Genomic DNA, 23,527 nt, shown 5'->3' on the forward strand with positions numbered 1-23,527 from the left:
TAGTCCCATTTAATTTCACATAATGTATACAGTAAACAACCTGAGATTCTTGTTCTTCACAGACATCCATGAAAATGAAAGAGCACCCCAAAGAATGAGTGACAGTAAAAATGTTAGAACCCCAAAGCATGCACAAGCAGCAGCAAGCAAAAGCCCTTACCCACTTACTTCAGTAAAAAAGCAACAGCACCTTCCACTCACCAAGCAAGCAATAGCAAAGTCATCAAGAAAGACCATGATTTGCAGTACACCAAAAATTAATAATTCAGCCGATAATTCAACATCCCACAGACTCTCTTTTTCCCTAATAAAGCAACAGAGAGATATCACCTTTTCACAGCAAGAGGGGCAACCAACAAAAACAAACAACTTTCTGATTTACAGTGTTAAAGTCTGCCACATTGCTTTTCTCCCCCCGAGTTCTCCGACTCGAGAATTGGCAACAGACTCCCCAACCAACGAGAGAAAGTGAGAGAGCAAGATCCAAGTTCAGAGCCCTCTGACAACTGATTTGCTGTTCCAAAGTATTCTGTGTGTAATGCTTCAGTCAGCGGCGCTGGCATAGAATCTGCTCATCCCCAGGGCTGCAGAGCCTCAGAACCCCAAACAAGTGCTCGCCTTCTAGGCTGCATCCTTGGAATATCGATAAACAACCAGACAGTGGGCTCTGGGAGTGGGTCCCGTCACCGCAAAGAACTGAAGTTTGATTGTAGCTCTTGGTCAGGGTTTTCGACAGAGCCCCACCAACCTTGAAAAGGGAAAAAGAGTGCCAATAAAGGTAGATTTTAAGCTGTTTCCATAAATGAGCTCAAAGGAGTCTCTGTCAAGTACCATCGTAGCTCAGCCTCAATGGGACAGAACTTGCAAAAGATTGAAATCTGTAGGGATTTTGACATGGTTTATATTTTTATAAGATTGGGAGATACTGTTGAATTTAAAATCATTTCCAAAAGAATCAGAATCAGATTTCATATCACTGGCAGATGTCATGAAACTTGTTGTTTGGTGGCAGCAGTAAATTACAATAAGAAATATATTTTTTAAATTATATGAATATAGATAAATAGGCAAGTAGTGCAAAGTGCAATCTCACTGACTCTCCACTTAGTCCAAACAATAGCAATACCGACCTCAGTCTGCTGTTCATGGACTCCAGCTCAGCATTCAAGACAATCATACTCTCAGTTCTAATCCATATTCTCAAAAACTGACCCTCTAAGCCTCCCTCTGCAACTGGATCCCTGACTTCCTCATTGAGAGGCCACTGTCTGTGCAGGTCGGTGATAACATTTCTTCCTTGCTGACAACAATGATTCACCTTAGCCCGCTGCTCTACTTCCTCTGCATATGTGATTGTGTGGCTCACAGCTCAAATGCCATCTATAAATTTGCTGAGGACAGAAACTATACTATTGGTAGCATTTCAAATGATGAAGTGTACAGGAACAAGATAGATCAGCCGGTTGAGTAGGGTCGCAGCAACACCTTTGCATTCAGTGTCAGTGAGACCAAGGAATTGATTGTGGACTTCAGGAAGGGGAGCGTGAGGGAACACACAACAGTCCTTATCGAGGGATCAGAAGTGGAGAGGATGAGCAGTTTCGAGTTCCTGTGTGGCAACATCTATCCTGGGCCCAACATATTGATGCAATTACAAAGAAAGCACAGTAGTAGCTGTATTTCACTAGGAGTTTGAAGAGAATTGGTATGTCACCAAAAACACTCAAATTTATGCATATTTATGAAATACAGCTGCCACTGTCCTTAAGCATACATAAGTATATTTATGTATATTTAAGGCAGAGGCTGATAGATTCTAGATTGGTCAGAGCATGAAGGGATATGAGGAGAAGACTAGAGGCTGGGGCAGAGAGGAAAAGTAGATCAGCCATGATGAAATAGTGGAACAGACTCTGGGTCAAATGGCCTAATTCTGCTCATATATCTTATGGTCATATTCTCACTGGTTGCATCACCACCTGGTATTGAGAGGCCACTGCACAGGATTGGAAAAAGCTGTAGAAAGTTGTAACTCTGCCAGGTCCATCATGGGCACTAGCCTCCTCAGAATCCAGGATACCTTTTGGAAGGCAATGCCTCAACAAGGCGGTCTTTTGCATGATTAATTTAATTTTCTTTTTTTTATATATGTTTATTGTAATTTACAGTTTTTGATGGTCTATTGCAATAATAACTATAATAATAATTGTTTTGCTGCCACAGAATGACAAATTTCACAACACATCCCAGTGATACTAAACCTGAAAAACCAATCAAGCAAGGCTTTTAAATGTTTTTGATAGTCCATCCATGGAATCGTTCCACAGGACACACAATGTCCTTTTCTTATGTGGTTCTGATCATATTTTAAGCAGGTTATTACTGGATGGATTTATGATCAAAGGTGTTTTGTGTTTTATGCAAGGTAGGTGGCAACTAAATAAAAATATTCTGAGGAAAAACAGTCAAAACTCATGCTTAGCAATGCAAGGCCTGTGCACTCTGATGGTTTAATATACCCACAGTTTTTGAATGTGAAGACTGCATCTCACTTTGCTTCTCTGAATAATAGCTCATTGCAGTAACTGCTGTTTTGATTTTTGATTTTCAGGTCAAGTGAAGGTTTACAGAGCTCTGTTTGCGTTTGAACCCAGAACAGTAAGTACTTTAGTTGAAACTGACAGCTGATTTGTGTACTTTAGAGGATCCAGAAATGCTTAGAATTTAAATTTAACTGCTTTATTTCTTTTGTTGCTGATAGTAAAACACATCTCGAAATAGCATCGAGTTAGTAAGCACTTAGTTTTTAAATTTGAATTATGGAAGAGGAGGATTTTATAGTTGCTAATGTGGACATGAGTTCCATGTTTGGAGTGAAAAAACATAACAAAAAAGAAAAATAGAAATATGTTCAATTTCAAGTTTATTGTTATCTGACTGTATATATATATATATATATATATACAACCAAACGAAACAATGTTCCTCTGGGTTGCAGTGCAACTACAAAACACACACAGCAGATAAAACGAAGTGTTACCATAAAGAAGTTAATAACATATAGTTCGAAGTGGATCTAGTATACAGTGCAGGTAAACGGTACAGTAAACAGCTCTCTGACTTTGTGATGGGACCTCGGTGGTGGCAAGGTGTTTGAGGGAAAAAGCTGTTACCCAGTCTGGTAGTCTTTGTCATGATGCTCCTGGTGGTAGGGATCATCCACAAAGCTTCAGTCCTTTTGTATAAAACACTCCAGGTAACTGCCACAAATGGTGGGGGAGGGGGGTAGAAGGAAGACCACAATTATCCTCCTCCTGGTTTTTTACTATCCTTGGTATGGTCTTGCAGCCCGATGCCTGACAGCTTCTGTATCACACAATGATTCCACCAGACTGGACACCCTCAATGGTACCCTTGTAAGTGTTGCAGAAAGACAGATCAGGGTTGCAGCAGGTGACGGAGAAAAAAGACAAGCATAGCAAAATAAAAATGCTTTGTATTTTTTATCATTTCTGTAAACAGTATTACCAAACTTCTAAATCAAACTTCATTGATAGAAACAGGATGAAACGATTGGTTATTTGTTGTAGATTTAGTTATTAGTCAGATCTATTAATTACACTTATTACTTTTACCTACAAGTATGTTATTTGTAAATAATTTATTAAAAATTTTGACAATCTGATGTCTAGTTTTAATTTCAAAATCATTTCTATAATTTCTTCAACTACAATATGTTATATTTAATGATTTTTTTCTGATTATTCCATATTAAATTTTGGAAGTGGACATTTTTACAGTAGCACACCAGAATTTCAATCTTGATGTCAGATCTCTTGTTCGTATTCATTTTACCACTGTTGTTTAGTTGAAGCTTATAGCGTATGTAGGAGATACGTGCACAGCCAGTACTGAAATTGTTTTGATTTCAACAGCATAAACTTGAAAATCCTCTCCTTTCATTTAATTTTCTTCAAAGTATATGACTACTGCAATGCAGGAGAAGTAAACCTGGAGAAAGAACTCTTATTATTTAAAATGGTTACCCATTTTGTCAAAGAAAAAAATTCCTGAACATAAAACTGTATGGTAAACTGTTTTGAAATAAGTATCAGTTTGCTTCTAGAAATGGTCACATCTCCCTCCATATGTGACCATTCTGATATTAGTACCAGTATTTTCCATTCGAAATTACCAGTTTCAAGACTTAAACCAGCTGGGAAGCTGGGAATTACCATAAAAATTTGGATGCAGAACTTACCAAAAAAAACATTTTTTTCCTGGCAAATGGAAATCCTAGCTTGTTGTTCAAGTTAATTTGAAAGAATAATTCACACAGTTGAAATAATGGCCTCCTGACATAGATTGGAAAGCCACTTCACCGAGCACAATGCTCCGTCTACCAGAAAAAGTGGGATCTCCCAATGGCCACTCATTTTAATTCCACTTTCCATTCTCATTCCAACATGTCAGCCGGTGGTCTCCTCCACCGTTGCGAAGAGGCCACACTCAGGTTGGAGGAGCAACGCCTTATATTCTGTCTCGGTAACCTCCAACCTGATGCCATGAACATCAATTTCTCAAACTTCCAGTAATGGCCCCCTCCACTTCTTCACCATTCCCCATCCCCTTTTCTCTCTCTCACCTTATCTCCTTACCTACCTATCATCTCCACTGGGTGGTCCTCCCAGTTTCTTCTCCTATCAGATTCCCCCTTCTCCAGCCCTGTATCTCTTTCATCAATCAACTTCCCAGCTCTTTACTTCACCCCTCCCAGTTTCACCTATCACCTTGTGTTTTTTCCTCCCCTCCACCCACCTTCTACATCTGACTCCTCACCTTTTTTTCTCCAGTCCTGATGAAGAGTCTCGGGATGAAACGTCAACTGTGCACTTTTCCATACATTCTGCCTGGCCTGCTGAGTTCCTCCAACATTTTGTGTGTGTTGCTTGGATTTCCAGCATCCGCAGATTTTCTCATTTTTGTGATAGGATTTTAAAGTGTTCAGCCATTGTTATGTTGTGTGAAGACAATTGTACTGAAAGCAGGATGTGCCTGTTGTTGCAATCACTTCCTGTAGCAGACATAACTGATGCAAGCAAGAGCCCTGAGAAATTTTCAGTTCATTTTGAAGTTGATATGATGAGGTGAAATATTTGGGATCTGTTGTATTAGATGAGAATTTTAGCTACTGGTGTGAAAATGAAATCTGCAGACTTCTGCCAGTGTGATTTGCCGAACAGTATAAATATTAATGTTGTGTTAAGATACTTTCTGCACAACCTTGACTGAGAAATGTGCATTGGATGACTTTTACTTTCCGTCACAGACAGTCCCTTTTGTGCAATTTAATACAAGCTTGATACAACTTTGTCTAATCCTGAGGGAATTTTATTCTTTTCTTCTCCCTGACAGATATATCTGACCTACTGAGCATTGCCAGCATTTTGTGTTCTTATTTGTTAGGTGAAAATCTGCAAGTAGTGTGCACATGGAACATACCAAGGGTTAGAAATTCTAGGTGTTACTGTGCACAATGTTATCAGATTTTAGTGACACATTATTTGGGAGACAAAACTAAAGACTTGCTTTATGGATTGTGAAGTTTATGATTTTCCTCTGGGTCTTCCAATGCCATCCTGAGGATCCCAGGTACATTCAGTGGCCAGTTTATTAGGTACTTCCTTAATTAATAAAGTGGCTACTGAGTATCTTTGTGGCCTTTTGCTGTTGTAGCCCGTCCACTTCAAGGTTCAACATGTTGTGTGTTCAGAGGTGCTCTTCTGCCCACCACTATTGTAACACATGGATATTTGAGTTGAACTAGTTTGGCCATTCTTCTTTGACTTTAACAAAGCATTTTTGCCCACAAAACTGTTGCTCACTGTTGTTTTGTCTTTCCCTGCATTTTCTGTAAACTGGACTGTTGTGCAAGAAGATCCCAGGAATTCAGCCCTTTCTGAGATAATCAAACCGCACCGTCTGGCACCAACGTGGTCAAAACCACTTGGGTCACATTTATTCCACATTCTGATGTTTGGTCTGAGCAACAACTGAACCTCTTGACCATGTCTGCATGCTTTTCTGCATTGAGTTGCTGCCACATGATTGACTGACTAGATATTTGTATTAATGATCAGGTGTACAGGTCACTGGATTAACACTTTTAAAAGCCTCCTCAACAATGTATTTACATTGATGTGATTGCCCTTGACTCCAACCCATAGCCATTGGAAATTCCAGTCCAATGCAAAACGTTGGATAATATGGGGCTCATAATGGTTTAAATATACGATGGTACATGTGTATGTTAAATATGTGGCCTAATTAATAGAAATAGTGATTGATGGGAAGGTAACTAGCCAGTGTTTAAGACTAATGGTGTAGTTGGAGGGACCTTTCATAGCTCTCAATTCAGATACAGCTGACCCCCGTTTTTCGAACGTTTGCTTTACGACAGCTCGCTGTTACAAAAGACCTACATTGGTACCTGTTTTTGCTAACCAAAGAGGATTTTAACTTTTACGAAAAAAAGACACCCATTTTATACGTGTGTTTACCTGAGAAAGACTACCATGACCGTGAAGCCTTGTGCGGGCAGTTGTGTGCGCATGCATGTACGTGTGTAGGTGTGTACGCGCATATGTGTATACATGCCGAATTTTTTTCTTCTCCAAATCGATTTTGGCTCGCTGACTTCCCGACTTTGATAAGTAAAACTACACCGTATATACAATATTTCTACTTTATATAGTATATACTTTATCATATCATATCATATCATTCCTGCTTTTACTATATGTTTGTGTTATTTTAGGTTTTATGTGTTATTTGGTATGGTTTGGTGGGTCTGGGGTCACTCAAGATTTTTCCCATATAAATTAATGGTAATTGCTTCTTTGCTTTACGAAATTTCGGCTTGCAAACTGTTTCATAGGAACGCCCTACCTTCGGATAGTGGGGGAAATGAATTCCAGTTTTGCCCTTCGAACTCGGTTAACAAATTTATCATGGTAGGGTTTGAACACAGTCTTAGATTCACGTTCCTGGTACCATAATAACTAGGTGGTTGTACATGTTTTAATGAGCTCATTGATGCTAATTAAAAGTTCGGCTGGCTGATACCAGATTGTGGTGAGCCACAGCTTACTGCAGTAATTTGGAATTCCTCACTGATGCTCTTGGTCTCACCACAAACTAGAAAACCGTTGACTACCTCCTCCTACTAAAGAATTAACTTGGGTCATGCAAGACTGTTTGTAGCCTTGTTGTTCTATTTCTCTTGGCCTCAGAAGAGTCTTGAATCATGAAGACCAACGTTTTCCATCGTAAGCATTCACACCATCATCTGTAGTTTACCATTGCTGCCGTGTACACCACTTGCATAAGTGACGCAGTTATCTGCCACATCATGGGTGCCATGGTAGTGCAGCATATAGCACGACACTTACAACTCAAGGTGTTGGAGGTGCAGTTCAATTCCAGTACCATCTGTAAGGAGTTTGTACGTCCTCCCTGTGGAATGGTGGGTTTTCCCTGGGTGCTCGGTTTCCTCCCACAGTCCAAAGATGTATTGGATAGGTTAATTGGTCACTGTAAGTTGTTCCATGATTAAGTTAGAGTTAATTCAGAATTGCTGGGAGTTTCTGGGTAGGCTCGAAAGGCCTACACTATGCTATTTTACTAAATAAAATAAAATCGACCAAAATAGTTTTGCTCAACCTATGACATCAATCACCTAAAAGATCAAACTCTAGGCATGTGAGAACTTTGAAGTATTTTGCCATTTTTGCACTGGATCTGACTTCTGGAATTTCCTCTTACTGGAGTAAAAACGGGAAGGGGAGTTATGCAAGGGTGCATTCACCGAATGAAGGGCTGTTGTTCAAGAAGACATCTTGGCACCAACGACCGAAAAGCAATTAGAGTTTCCTTGTAATGCTACACTTTCTAAACTATTAAAAAAAATCTTAATGTCTCGCTATTCCTTATCCCTAGCTAAATATATTATGTCCAGACCATCCACAATCTATATTGACTTTCTTTTCAATATGCAATGTTCATTTTTTTCTAAAACTAACATGCCCTCTGCAATTGCCTTCAAATATGTACTTTTTGTACTCAACTCCCACCCTCAGCCGAAACCCCCACTTCTCTGCTCTCTGGATTATGTGTGGTGCAAGCAGTCTATTTTTTTTCCATCGATACCTTTACCCATTTTAAACTTCTCAAAATCTCCATGTTCAGGAACTTTTAAGATACAATCTTATATTTAAGCACTTTGTCAGCCTGTAATCTCCTGGCTTTTGTTTCTAAAACTGGATTTTATCTCCATTTAATACGTTCAAATTGTCCAAGTCTATGTTCATTTGCATCTCTCCATTGCCTAACATCCAAAAATATGATACCAACTCAGATGTATACAAAATGGAGACTTGGTACTTCAGATGCTAGAATCTGGAGCAAAATAACAAACTGCCTGAGAAATTTGGTGGATTCAGCAGAATCTGGGGGGTGTACAGGTGGCATGTTGGCAAGGAATTGTTAGCAGCTCAGGTTGACACTCTTCAACAAGACTGGGTCTGGAGAGGGTTAAGGCAAGGGCCAGCAGGAAGTGGGTGTACCAAGATGGTAATATTCTTTTCATCAGCTTTCTCTGCTGTCACCATTTTTTTCCCCACTACTTGGCCGTATCTGCCTTCACCTCTCCTCAGTGAACCTATCACCTACTGGTCACCTGCCTCACCTGTTCCTGTGTCCTCTTTTTATGCCATCTTTCTTCCCTCTCCACTCAGTTGTGATACAGGATAGCTTGTCTTATATACTAAAAGACACCTAGACAATACTTGGGCAGGAATACTACAAGAGTGTCACACAGTGACCATCTCAGGAAAAAGTCCATTCACTAACCACTTCCAGGAGCATTGCCATCACTGAGATCACCTCTATCAACACTTGACTCGGTACATAGCATAGCTGGAAGAACATGGTAGAAAAGAGTACCTTGAAACAAGGAATCGCCTCCTGACCCACCTTTACACCTTAACACCATTTAGAATACACAAATCAGAGAATACTCTCTAATTGCCTGGATGAGTGTAATGCTACCAACTCTCAACAAGTTCAATAGCATCTCAGGTAAATCATCATGCTTGATTGCCACCTTGGAAACAGCCATAAGCATTCATTCCCTCTGCCATAGGTGCATACCATCTACAAAATGCACTGCAGTTATTCACCAAAGCTCCTTTGACAGAACCCAGTCCCAAGCCCAGCACTTTTACCATCAAAGACAGGAGTACTAGATGCATGGAAAACCTGCGTTTGTAGTTTCCACTCTGATATGCACACCATTCCTATTCAGAATTAAATCACGGGCCCTTCATTATAAATGGTTCCATATACTGGAAGTCTGTGCCACTGTATGAGAGTGCTTGAAGGACTGAAAGGGATCAAGAAGGGGATTCACTAATTTTCAAGGACAATAATCGTTGTTCTTGCCAGTGACAGGCAGATCCTGGAAAATGCACAAACAAAAGAAGGCTTGTGACCAAAATGGATATTGCTTCTCATTCATGTGAACATATGCGCTTCTTAATTTCAAACAGCTGATAAATGAAGGATAGATGATTAATTAATGTACTTCATTTTTGCAAATAGCAAATTAATGTTCAGTGTTATAGTCAAAACAAACTATATTTTCGTATTCAATCTAACTTGCGTGCACAAAATGGGGAAATAGATGCTAATCTCAAGCTGGCTCTTTTGTGCTTTGACTGACTTGCTTTGTAGCAGTTTTATTGCTGATTACTATGGAATATAAAGATTTTAGCCCTGAAATCTGGGGCTTTACAGGCTGTTAATTAGAACTTGCCTGTTTTACCTCTTCTGTCTTAATCTTTTTTTCAAAGGAGTGGAAATGTCATTGACATCATCACACACTGAAATTTCACAATGAGTTGTTGTCTGAACTGTTGGACCAAATTTCCTGCAAATGCCTTCTTTAATAGAAAGGTTTCCATCACGGTGCCTTTGAACATTGGACACCTTTGATGGGGCATCCATCACTCATTGTGCAATCTTCCAACAGTGCCTATAGTTATTTATTTTTATATACAATCAATTAGTTTTTGAGAACAATATTTAAATGTTGTTTAATTCCAAAATTTATTCCATCAGGAAAGATGAGATTTAAAAAGAATACCCCAATGCATTTATCAGCTTGTTCTTTATTAAAGTGAAGTTACTTTTAAGGCAGAAACTTCTTCCCTTATGGTTATAATGAATCAATTATATATTTTGGACCAAATAATCCTTGACCTCCTGCATACAAGTTACTTTTGTGTAGTATTTTTTTTTCCTTTTAGGTTATTGTGATTATTGGGTTGTTTCTAGTAGCTGAACAATGGAGAATGAAAGACCATTGATGCCAAATTAAGTATAAAGGATTTATTATGGACAGCACTGCTCATCCCTTTTGAGACATGATGCAGGTTATCAACATTTAATTTGTAGTCACCAAGGTGGAGCTTCGGCATTATATATACCATCTCTTTTGTTGTGGAGCCAGCTGAGATGGGGGAGGTCTTAAATGCTTTTTTTTTGCATTCTGCATTCATTCGGGAGACAAACAGAGTCTACAGAAGTGAGGTGAAGCAGCAACGAGGTCTTGGACCCTATATAGATCACAGAGAAAGGTGTTTTCTGTCTTGAGGCAAATTAGGGTGGATAAATCCCTCGGGCCTGACGGTGTTCCCTTAGACCCTATGAGAGGCAAGTGCAGAAATTGCAGGGGCCCCAAGCAGAGGTATTTAAATCACCCTTGGCAGCAAGTGAGGTACTAGAGGCCTGGAGAGAGCTATTGATCTGCTATTTAAGAAGGGCTCAAAAAATAAACCAGGAAATTATAGGCTGGTGAATCTGACATCAGTAGTGGGTACGTTATTAGAAGGTATACTGCAGGACTGGATGTGTGAGCATTCAGAGAGTCTGGGACTGATTCAAGATGGTCAGCATGATTTTGTACGTGATAGGTCATATCTGACCAATCTTATGGAGTTTTTCAAGGACATTACCAGGAAAGTTGATGTAGGTTGTTACGTATCCCGTAACGGATAACTTACCAGCAAAGATAGAGAAGTCCATTGAAGTCTGATGTCACTATTTTCAAACGTTTTTATTTATAAAGGGACACAAAAGTAAGGTTAATACAAACATTCAGATAATGCACATCGTCAATACTCAATCTAAAGCGCGGGTATAGTAATAATCATCATTAAGAAGTGAGCTCTGCTGGTGTCTAGGGGTTAATAGATTGTCCTTTGGAAATATAAAAGTCACTCAGAAGTCTGCAGGCCTCAGCCTTTTGGGAATCACTGGGTTTCACGTGGGGCGACCGAGAGAGAGAGATTGGGGAGAAGAGAAAGAACTTGCCAAGTCTTGATGAAGCTTCCGTGAAATCGGGGGAGCGTTGGTTCCCTCTCCCCGATGTTAGGTGAAAGCGGTTTTCCGTGATTCCAGCCACAAATTCCAATCCCGGAATTTAACGCACGTGGCTTCCTTCAGAATGGCTTCCCGCTGCTGCGGGATCACTCTCTTGTGTCTTCTTCGTGCGTCTGAAGGGGCTGTCCCCCTGAGACTCTCCTTTATACTTCCTCACGGGGTCGCAGGTGTCAATCAGGTTGGGATGATGCAATCTCTCTCTCAACCAGCCCACCTTGCCTGAGGGTTTTTCACGTGGTCTCCATGAGACAATAGTCGCTGTCGTCTTATTCTGCATCCCAGGTGGAACGTGCAATTCGGCACATTTCTCTCTCTCTCTCTCCCCTACTGGGTCTACTGACCCCCCCCCCCACCCTCCAATGGGTGCTCTTGCGATTCTCACAAAGGAGGGGGCTGGGATCATAACAAGGTAAGAGTGGAAGTTGCCTGCATTAATTTTAGCGAGGCATTTAACAAGCTGCCACATGGGAGGTTCGACAGGAATATTCAGTCGCTTGACATTCGAGATGAGGTAGTAAATGGGATTAGAAATCAGCTTTTGGGAGAAGCCAGAGAGTGGTAGTAGATAGTTCCCTCATTAATCGGAGGCCTCTGACTAGTGAGATCGATGCTGGGTCTATTGTTTGCCATCTGTATCAACGATCTGGATAATAATGTGGGTAACTGGATCAGCAAATTTGTGGATGACACCAAGAGTGGGGCAATAGAATTTGGGAATACAGATCCATAATTCATTGAAATAGCATTACAGGTAGATAAGGTCATAAAGAAAGGTCTTGACACACTGGCCTTTATAAACTGAAGTACTGAGTACTGGAGATGAGATGTTATGTTGAAGTTGGATAACACATTGGTGAGGCCTAATTTGGAGTATTGCACGCAGTTTTGGTCACCTGTATGCAGGAAAGATGTGAATGAGTGCAGAGGAAATTTAAAGGATGTTTCCAGGTCTGGAAGATCTGAGTTATAAGGAAGGATTGAATAAGTTAGGACTTTATTCCTTGGAGTGTAGGAGACTGGGGAGATTTGATAGAGGTATACAAAATTATGAGGGGTTTAGATAGGGTAAATGCCAGCTGGCTTTTTCTACTGAGGCTGGGTGAGAGATCTTGGGTTATGGGTGAAAGGCAAACAGTTGAAGATAAACATGAGAGGAAACTTCTTCACTCGGAGGGTTGTGAGAGTGTGGAATGAGCTGCCAGGCCAGTGCGAATGGTGTATGTGAGCTTGGTTTCAACGTTTAAGGGAATTTTGGATAGGTACATGGATGGCTATGGTCTGGGTACAGGTCGATGGAACTAAGTTGTTTAAATCATCGAACATGGACTAGATGGGCCGAAGTGCCTGTTTCTGTGCTGTACTTCTCTACGACTCTTAAAGATTAAATTGTATGGACAGATACAATCATCGATTTTGAGAGAAATGGGAATGGTGTGGCTAATTAAGATTACTTGTGCAAGTGGAGGATAAATTCTGACAAACTGGATTAATTCTGTGTATTACTTGTCATTCCCTTTGGTTATAGAACTGTAACATGCTTGGAAATCACCAGTTGGGTAATCTTTTGTGTTGACTTTGTATTGCCTTGTAAATTTGTATTTTAAATTAAATATCTCTCTCTTTTTTTTTAGCCAGATGAATTGTATTTTGATGAAGGGGACATACTTTATATTTCAGATAATGTAAGTTTTTTGATCAGCTTTACATCATGTAGACTGTTTAAAATACTTGCTGAATCATTTCTATTAGATTTTTAATTATAACTTTCCTTTTCAGAGTGATCCCAATTGGTGGAAAGGCACATGCAGAGGTCGAACAGGATTAATTCCAAGTAACTATGGTAAGCAGAGGAATAGAGTTTTTATATTTATTTCCCTAGCACACTAACTGATAGAGCTTGCAGAGAAAGGCTCAAGAAAGTCCAGAATGTTGTACAGTTCCCTCTGGAGAGGTGATGATTTAAAAGTTAAACCCATGTCGTAGATAAATTGTTTCCTTCCAGCTGAACGTGCAAGATGCTCTGGAATTTTGTGTGATGATTTAATAAGTTGAGAAAAAAATAATACTTTTTTTTTGTACTGAGAAAAGTAATTTCTAAATTCTCTCCACAGTTGCTGAGCATGTAGAGTCAATTGACAACCCATTACATGAAGCTGCCAAACGTGGTAGGTATGTCAGCAGAAGTAAGTGTTAAGTATATGCTAAAATTTCTACAGTGACAAACGAAATCACTTAATATGTTTTGAAGGCTATTTAAGATCTACATTTTCTGTTCTTATTCCTAGTAAATCTCCTGAGTGTTTTTCTCTTAAAGTTTATTAAGAAGATTCAAGATTGTTTAATGTTATTTCCGGTACGTGTGTGCAAAGTGTATAATTGTTACTTCAGATCTGATACCGCACAAAGAAGCCACAATAAGAGAAAGAATACAATTTTAAAATATGCAATAAATATACATACACAAAATCACTTGTATACATTGATTGTATGTAAATAAAGTGATGCTAGGTACATGTGTGTTTGTACCTACTGTAAGGTGACTGACAGGAAGTGATAAAGTAGTGGTAGGGTTGATTAATGGATAACACGAGGAAATCTGCAGATGCTGGAAATTCAAGCAACACACACAAAATGCTGGTGGAACGCAGCAGGTCAGACAGCATCTATAGGGAGAAGCGCTGTTGACGTTTCGGGCCGAGACCCTTCATCAGGACTGGATTAATGGATAGTGTGTTAATCATACTTACTGCTTGGGGAAAGTAACTTTGTTTGAACCTCGCACACAAAATGCTGGTGGAACGCAGCAGGCCAGGCAGCATCTGCAGGGATGCTCTTACTATCTTTCCTTTCAGTTCCGAAACGTCGACAGTGCTTCTCCCTATAGATGCTCTCTGACCTGCTGCGTTCCACCAGCATTTTGTGTGTGTTGCTTGAATTTCCAGCATCTGCAGATTTCCTCGTGTTTGTTTGAGCCTGGTGATTCTGGTGTGGATGTTACACTGTTTTCTCCCTGATGTGATTGTGGTAAACAGTCAATGAGTAGAGTGGGTAGGACCCTTCATGATATTCCTGGCCTTTTTCTGGTACCTTTCTGTACTCGTGACCTTGATGGTGAGTGGGTTGGTGCCGGTAAAGCATTAAGCAATTTTGCCTGCCCATTATAGAGTCTTCCCGTCTATGATATTGCTGTTTCAGTGTCGTGCAGTGATGCAGAATAGTGGGATACTCTGTACTGTGCTGCTGTCGCAGATTGTGAGTATTGATGAGCACAGTGGAGAAAATGAAAAATTGATCACAAAACTTGTGATTTTAAAAACTATTCATGTTGTATTTTTGCAAATACTTACAATACTGCCTTTACTAGAATCATTGTCCTGTGCTTTTACCACACACTCTAACTGATATAATGCAGTTTTGTCTGGTGGAGCTATGTGTCAGATGATAAGGATTTACCATTAATGCACTTATCATCATGGTAAAGTCTATCACAAGTAAAGCCCTCCCAACCATTGAGCACATCTAGACAAACTACTGTCGCAGGAAAGCAGCACCCATCATCATAGACTCCCACCATTCAGGGCATGGTCCCTTCTCGCTGCTGCCATCAGGAAGAAGATACAGGAGTCTCAGGACTCACCATCAGGTTCAGGAATAGTTACTACCCCTTAACCATCAGGTTTTTGAACCAAAGGGATAAGTTCGCTCCACTTGATTTGCCCCATCACTGAAATGTTCCCATAACCAGTGGACTCCCATTCAAGGACTCTTCCTCTCATGTTCTTGATATTTATTGCTTGTTTATTTTATAATTATTGTTTCTTCTTTTTGTATTTGCACAGTTTGTTGTCTTCTGCACACTAGTTGGACACTCTAGTTGAGCGGTCTTTCATTAACACTGTTACTGTTATTATTCTATTAAGGATTTATTGAGTATGCCCACAAGAAAATGAATCTCAGAGTTGTATATTGGTGACACAAAACTCTGCATGTGGTGACTTTGATAATAAATTTACTGAACTTTGATCTAGCTTATGTCAAGGTGATGCAACATCTACCCAACAAGAGAAGTGTGGTCTTGAATATACTTGGACAGTCTGGGTAGTCAGCACTCTTGATTGTTAGTCATTGTTCTGGCCTCTCCGATTTTCTACAGAACCACAAAAACTTGATCATAAATATTTACTTAATATGAACTACATGGTTTATTAATCTGCCGTTAAATATGCCAGCATCAAATTTGAAACATAGAAGCTAACTTTGCTTTGGAATTTCTTTAATTCCCAGTCGCTTCACTGTAAGAGTTTTGCAGTGCTAAGTCTTAATCTACTGCTTGCTTACACAAGACTAAATGATAAGGATGTAGAAGTGCACCACATAACTTTAATCAACAAAATATAATGCTCATACAAGATTAAGAAAACAGAACCTCATAACAGAGCATCTTAGATAGCGAGAGAGGTGACCAGACGAAGTGACATTGATAGCATTTAAAAGGTACTTGATCGAGCATCTGGATAGAAAAGGTTTAGTGTGATGTGGATCAAATGAGACTAACTTAGATAGGAATCTTGGTTTGCATGGACCAGTTGAGCCAAAGAATCTGTTTCTGTGCTGTACAACCCTGTGACAAGAAAAATATATTGTTTTCATTTAAATATGCTCTGCAGCAGAGTAGATTTATATTAAATGACTGATTCCTATTTGCTGCTAAATACTTTTCAATAAGAAGTATCCTTTCAACATTTCAGGGAATGAAAGCTGGCTAAAAGAATGTTTAGATAACAGAGTTGCAGTGAATGCTTTGGACAAAGCTGGAAACACAGCTCTCTATTGGGCTTGTCATGGAGGACATCTGGGTAAGGTTCTTTTGCTGTCTAAAAAGGATTCTTTGTGTTGTTAGCATTGCTTTTGGTGTGTATGGTAAATTCAGCATCTTTGCTTGGGTGTTGAATTCTTGCAATGGTGGTAATAAAACAATCTGTATCAAAAGGCTTGTCTGTCTTCTTGGGTTTGCACATTCTTGACAGTACTCTTACATAATGACACATTTAAGAACTAAGGAAACCTATTCTCGCAAAAAAAATTACCAAATATAGATTGACCAAATGTAAGTACACCAATTCATTTGGTTAGATACATGTTTAATTAAAAGTGAAACTTAAGTGAACCTCAAAACTGCAGTAAATTATTTATAGGGATTTATTAACCTGTCTCTTCAACTTTTGTGTTTTTCATCATAAGGCTGAAAGTAGGTTGTCAGACTGAAGCTTCTGAAGTTAATGCAGAATGAATCATATTAATATTGATTAAAATATTTAAATACATAAGCTAAAGCTAGAGATTGTTTGAGGATCACATTTGTATAGACATAATAGTATTTTTGTTAGTGTAATTTTGTGGATTTGCAGTGTATTGTAATTTGCTGGTTCTTGCACTTTATTCCACTAAGATTTTTTCAAGATTCAAACAAAAAAGATTTTAAAACTTTATTATCATTCTAACCATACATCAGCTCTGCAGGGCAGAATGAGACAGCATTTCCCAGGAGCAGTGCAATCATAACATAACAAACGCAACACTAAATAATAAACATAACAATACATAGTAAAACACAACAACCACATGTCAGTTAAAAAACAAGTTATAAGCGTCCAGTGCAAGTTAAAAGTGTCCAAAGCAGAGTCAGGTAGAGCAGCTATTTAGCAGTCTGACTGCCTGTGGGACGAAGCTGTTTAGTAGCCTTGTGGTTTTAGTTTTGTTGCTCCTGTAACGTTTACCTGATGGCAGAAGAACGAACAGTTCATGGAGAGGGTGTGAGGGGTCTTTAATGATGTACCATGTCTTTTGGAGGCATCGACTCTGAAAAAGGTCTTGGACAGAAGGTAGGGAGACCCCAATAACCTTCTCTGCTCCCCTAACCACCCTCTGCAAGGCTTTTTTGTCGGCAGCACTGCAGCTGGAGTACCAGGTTGTGACGCAAAAGGTCAGCACACTCTCAACCACGCCTCTGTAGAATGTAGTTAAGATGTTAGTGGGGAGTGATTCATGTTTAAGCTTCTTCAAAAAGTGCAATCTCTGCTGGGCTTGTTTCACAATCCCAGTGGTGTTCCTGGACCAGGTGAGATTGTCCGAGATCTGCACCCCAAGGAACTGGATGTTTTCCACTCTCTCCACTGTGGAGCCACTGATGCTGAGGGATGTGTGCTCAGGCTGAAACCGTTAGGTATTTAGTTCCTTTTGAACTTAATGTTATGGACAAGTTTACTTCCAAGTTTTAATAAAGAATTAGCACTTCTAGAAAGAAACTACAGCGATCCGCTTTTTGCTGCCTACGGACATCTAAAATTAACCAAGTGCCTTCTATTCCTTCCATGCCATAAATGTTTTTAAAGTGCACATGATTTTCATTAACATTTATGTAAAATTTTTAATACCAGTTAATATCCCAATCACTGAAACAAAATAGAAAACTTGAAATTTTTTGTCTTTTAGTAGCTCGTCTTGAAAGTTGAGCTTTCAACACCTGAGTTTGAAGGTACCTGAGCTAATTTTACTAGCTCTAGGCAGAAACTTCAGGAAAACAAATTGATATCTTTACACACAAAATGATTAGATTACAAAATGTTGTACACAAAATAGAAACCTTAAAATTTGCACAATATTTGGGAAAAATATTCAGATTGTTCATCATTGAAAGTACCGTTATAAAAACTTGGGGGGAAGTTTTTGAATATGGTAAATAGCAGGGCTGATATGAAGTAGCTACTTCCTCATAGACTCTAGACTCTAAATGACCCTAACAGTAGTCTAAGTAGTATCCAAATTAATTTGCCAGTAGGACTTCAAAGCATTCTTTGAACTTGGTTTAATGTAATCCTCTAATTTACTGCCCCGAACAGTAGGCTAGCATCAGATGACCATGTATGACATGTGTATGAGAATCCCTTGCAGAAATGTAATTGGTTGAATCCCAGCAGCACCCGGTGCAAAGCTGCAAGTGATACTGTCTCAGCACTATTGTTCAGCAGCAAGCTGTCCAGAATGAAGTTGAAAGTTACAGCAATAATGTTAACTCTGTTCTTGTTCTTAGCGGTTTTAAAATTTAACTCAGCAGCTGAGGCAGCATCTATAGAGAGGAATAAACAGTTGACATTTCAGGTCAAGACTCTTCTTCAGAAGGGTCTCAACCTGAAACCTCGACTCTTTATTCCTCTCTGAGGATGCTGCCTGACCTGCTGAGTTCCTTCAGCATTTTTGTTTGTGCTGCCGTAGTGTCTTTTGTGTTTAAAATTTAACTGTTGGCTTTGTTCATTCTGTCCAGGAATAGTGAAGCTTCTGCTTTCCCAGCCAAATATTGAATTAAATCAACAGGTATGACAGTTGTTTAACTTAAGATTTATGTCAGAAATATGAAACTAAAAAAGTTTTTGCTAGTTAATAGTTTAATAATTTTTGCAGTAATCTTTTAACTCAATAGAATAAGTTTTGGTGCTCCAAATACCATGGCCAATCAGAAAATATAATGGCTTGCCATTAATATTGGACAAACACGACTGGAGTCATGTGCTTGTGTTTTATTTTAATGCTTTGTCAAACAGAATTTCATTACATGCAGCAGTTCTCACCAACTCTTTTAGCACTAAAGTAACTACAACATCTTGAATGAAAAGATGATTGAGGAGTTTGAGGGTTCGCTAGTGCAAAGTGGAATGACTGAGGTTTTAGACAGTGTAACAAGTAATGGTTATCAAAGCCTCTGCACTAACTGCTCAAAGAAAATGAGTAGTGAATTACATTTTAAAATTCGTCTTTGCTTTTCTTTTATTTCTTTCTTAATCCAATGTAAATGTTTTCATCTTAAACTCATTTTGCTGTGTTTACTTCCTGTTTTACTGTTTCTCTTGGCAAGTGTACTGCAGTTTGATAATTTGACTATGTTTCCTGACATCCTTCCTGCTCACAGACTTCTCAGATGCCCTATAGAATGAGCCATATTAGATTAGTGGTTGAGTGCTAGAAATCTTCATAGACAATTCCCCCCCCACCCCAAAAAAGTCACTGGGTAACTGTTAATGAGGTAAATGACAATGGCTGCTTAAAGTAAAATTCCAGGTGTTCAATGTACCAATGCTCCATTTCTGAACTGAAAGTGGAAGCACAGAGTTGAAGTATGAAAAATGATCTATTTCGTGTTCAGTTTTGTTAATTGGAATTCACCCTATTTGTCTCTTTCAGATTCCCATATTTAAACTTTCATAATTGTGCTAGTATTTTTCTATGATACATTATAGTTAATTCTAAATTATGTTTGTGATATTGTAGTAAAATGTTGACTGTCATTTTTGAAGCATTTTGTTTTTAAGCACTTTTTTCCCTTTTTTTAATGTATCATGTGTTGTAAAAGAGTGGGGGTAGGGCTACACTCTTATGTGCCTGTGTTTTCTTAAAGGATTATTGCTGTGTGAGCAGATACTCCATGTAGCTAACTAAGATTTAATATTATACTTAAATTCCTTGCATATTCCCAATTGCTATTAATCTATTCACCTGTAATAGTGGAATGACTGTAGTATTCACCAGAATTTTTTGCTTTTTGGAAGGAATGGTGAAAACTTGTTTTGGAATTTTTGGAGATGTAAAATGATGCTTCAATATCATAGAATAAATAATGCAGAGATGATTTCACAAAGGAGAAATACTAGCCCAAGGTCAAGATTAGGCAGTCGAGCTGCTTCCAGCTTTCGGTGGCGTGTTTTATTTAAAGGGAAGTCTTGACATTAACATTAAGGATTTTTAAAGCAGGAAGTTTATGCAATCAAAACTTTCTTTTGTGTTTTTTAAAATATATTGTCAAAGAGAATTTCAAAAGTAGCAGCAAAAAGATTTAAAAAGGGATTACAACAGATCAGCAATATAACAAGTTTTTCACCATTAATTTAAAGCCTTCTTTAAAACCAATTATGTATGATTATGGTAGTTTTTTTAAACTACCACATGAAAGCATCAATTTAATTTGGAAATGTCTTCTTTCCCACTGCCGTCAGCTTTTTGAATAGGTCCATGAACCCATTAACAGTATCTCATCATTATTACTTTTTACACTATTTATTTTGTTATTTATACTAATTTTAGGTTTTGCTCTGTACTGCTGCTGCAAAGCAACAAATTTCACATCATAAGAGATGATAAATTTGATTCTGAAAGACCAAATTTTTTCATGTTTTCACAAATGGCAAACAATGTTAGATTCTAACTTGCTGATGATATTACATCTGAGATGGTAAATTTTTTATTTATTAATACTACATTTAGAATAGTCTTGACACTTTAAGTTCTGTACGTTTGTATAAATTTGAGATTGTTCTATATTTGTACAGAATAAACTGGGAGACACAGTCGTCCATGCTGCTGCATGGAAGGGATATGAAGATATCTTGGAGTTGTTGCTTTTGAAAGGTAAGCCTTCTGGAAAATATCTTCAAGTACAATATGTTAAATTGTTATTTTCATGGAAGTTATTCTGCCATATCTACCTTTTACTGATTACTTTTCCTTGTTTGCATTGTTAAGTCTTTTTCAACTTTGGTCAATGCTAAATGCTTTTCTTTGTTACACTTTCCAACAGCAATAAATGGGTAACAAGAGAGCCATGTCTTCAGTTCATAGAAGCTGAACTGTTTATCTATCTTTAGGAGTGGATGATATTTAAAAAATATTTAGAGAATTCTTCTTGTCTCACCCTGCTGTATACATCTTAATTACTCTCCAATTAAAATGCTAGCTTAAGCCTTATCAACAAGCTAATTATTTGACGAAGATTTTAATAGTAATTGGAGATGCACATATTCTAATACAGTTGAAATTAATGTTGCCATTTCATAAGTCTGCAACAGCTTAAGTCAAAATTTTTGGGAAATGGCTTGAAGTTGGCGCAGACCAAGTGCAGATTATAACTGGAGTAAAATAGACAATAAGTGCAGGAGTAGGCCATTCGGCCCTTCGAGCCATTCACTGTGATCATGGCTGATCATCCACAATCAGTACCCCGTTCCTGCCTTCTCCCTGTATCCCTTGACTCTGCAATCTTTAAGAGCGCTCTCTAACTCTTTCTTGAAAGCATCCAGAGAATTGGCCTCCACTGCCTTCTGAGGCAGAGCATTCCATAGATCCACAACTCTCTGGGTGAAAATTTTTTTCCTGAACTCATTCTATATGTCCTACCCTTTATTCTTGAACTGTGGCCTCTGGTTCTGGACTCCCCCCAACATCGGGAACATGTTTCCTGCCTCTAGCGTGTCCAATCCTAATGTGTCCACTGTGATAAGGTACAGGACATTTTGGATCATGTGCATTCAGTTCATTTTGTAATGTCATGTATTTTGTCCTTTCTTAATATTTTATAATATTTAATATTACTATATTTCTCCTGAAATGTCAATTTGGGTTGCTATGCAGAAAGAATCTCAACAATGTGTACTGAGGTACTAGAAACTTGCCACTAGAAGGATGGGGGTAATTGCACCATGATGGCTTAAGTTATTTCCATTATGAATGCATATAAAGTTGCATCACCGAGTAGTTTGATATCAAGGAACAATGACATAATAATAGAAAGTATTGTAGATGGTTTTTTAAAAAGCTCTCAATTCTCTTAGAGCTGAAATAAGTTTAGACTCAAGGACAAAACTTTGTCTCATTGGCTGAGTGTTAAGCATTATTGTTTATTTGATCCACAGGTGCAAGAATAGATCTGAAAAACAATGAGAAAAAAGTGCCACTTGATATGGCTATCAATCCACAATGTTCTTCTCTTCTTAAGAAGAAATCTGGTCAAGGTAAGATAAGTCAATGCCAAACTTTCAACACATAATCTTACACTGACTGCGGGCACTGTTTGTAACTTGGAAATTTTCGAAACATTTATATTCAGTCCTGTGGTAATATTTTGATTTCATTGATGCAATGAGGGAAAGTACAGGGTCAATCCTACCTTCAACTATTGGCAAGAATTGTAGTACTCTTCGAAGTGACCAAGTATTTAAAAAAAAAAGCTTGATTTTTATCAGAGATGAAAGAATAGGATCTCTCTCCAGGACCTATCAGAAAATAATGTATATTATGCACTTGTGTCTTGATAACGCCTCTCTTGAACAAATGTCACTTTGGCAACTCATACTTATTCCAGCATTTTGCTGATCCCTTGGTTCTTGCTGTAATTCCCATGGATTTTGAAAGGAGAAAGATCTTTACAGTCTGATTAGTTATCAAGGCTATCAATTTCTAAATAAAAAATAAAGCATAATAATGTTTAGAATATTTTAATACTGATACCTGATTATGTTTTCCTTTAATATTTTACTTTCAGCCAATATTTTGTCATACCCTGTTTTACTATTTTGCACTGTTTTTAGTTCCAGAATCAGTTTTCTTTGAGGAATTTTATCAAAAAGCTTATTGAAGATTTTCTATAGTTGATGGCTTTAAACTGTTCACTTGAGATGATTGGCCATTGGTGTCTTTCTCTTCTTCACGCATATAACTGTTAGTTAGGAGCTTGCAATGGTCCCAATGTAGTCTTGAGACTGAGGTGAGTTGTTCTACTTGTTGGGTTTGTGGTTGCCTGAGTTAGATAAAACTGCAGCCACAATCTTATATGAGAAGAAATGTTTAGCTGCTTTTTGCTGAGAATGCTTTTAGTTCTGTACAGAAACAGCAATATATTGCCAGGCAACTTTCTGTGAGCCACTTCTTATTGATCTTTAGTCAACTTCAGTTCACTATTAAATTATTTGCAAAGACTAGTAAAGAAATAAAAACATGATGTAATTAAGCTGGAGAAATCTACATGTTGACCTGGCACATGAATGGCACCATTAACTCTAGTGGAGAGGAACGACTGTGAGGGATACCTTGGTTAATTAATATTCTTGCTATTAGCTGAGTTTAAATAACTGCTCAAGTCCTTTAAGACATTTAACTTTTGATGTATTTTTATTTTGTAATTGCTTTTTTGATGTCTCAAAAT

The 23,527-nt window shown here is 38.3% G+C and overlaps 1 protein-coding gene across 2 annotated transcripts in view; it reads left to right on the plus strand.

Annotated features, from left to right (window-relative positions):
• ostf1 (osteoclast stimulating factor 1) overlaps window positions 1–23,527 on the plus strand; it is a 51,227-nt gene that overhangs the window by 5,419 nt on the left and 22,281 nt on the right. For both annotated transcript variants that reach the window (XM_059969730.1, XM_059969729.1), the window contains exons 2-9: window positions 2,612–2,658; window positions 13,134–13,184; window positions 13,279–13,342; window positions 13,614–13,667; window positions 16,251–16,358; window positions 18,824–18,873; window positions 20,880–20,958; window positions 22,239–22,337. In XM_059969730.1, the coding sequence (XP_059825713.1) occupies window positions 2,612–2,658; window positions 13,134–13,184; window positions 13,279–13,342; window positions 13,614–13,667; window positions 16,251–16,358; window positions 18,824–18,873; window positions 20,880–20,958; window positions 22,239–22,337 (552 nt within the window). The remainder of the gene's footprint in view (window positions 1–2,611; window positions 2,659–13,133; window positions 13,185–13,278; window positions 13,343–13,613; window positions 13,668–16,250; window positions 16,359–18,823; window positions 18,874–20,879; window positions 20,959–22,238; window positions 22,338–23,527) is intronic.

Source organism: Hypanus sabinus, chromosome 5 (assembly GCF_030144855.1).
Source record: "Hypanus sabinus isolate sHypSab1 chromosome 5, sHypSab1.hap1, whole genome shotgun sequence".
NCBI classification, from domain to species: Eukaryota; Metazoa; Chordata; class Chondrichthyes; order Myliobatiformes; family Dasyatidae; genus Hypanus; species Hypanus sabinus.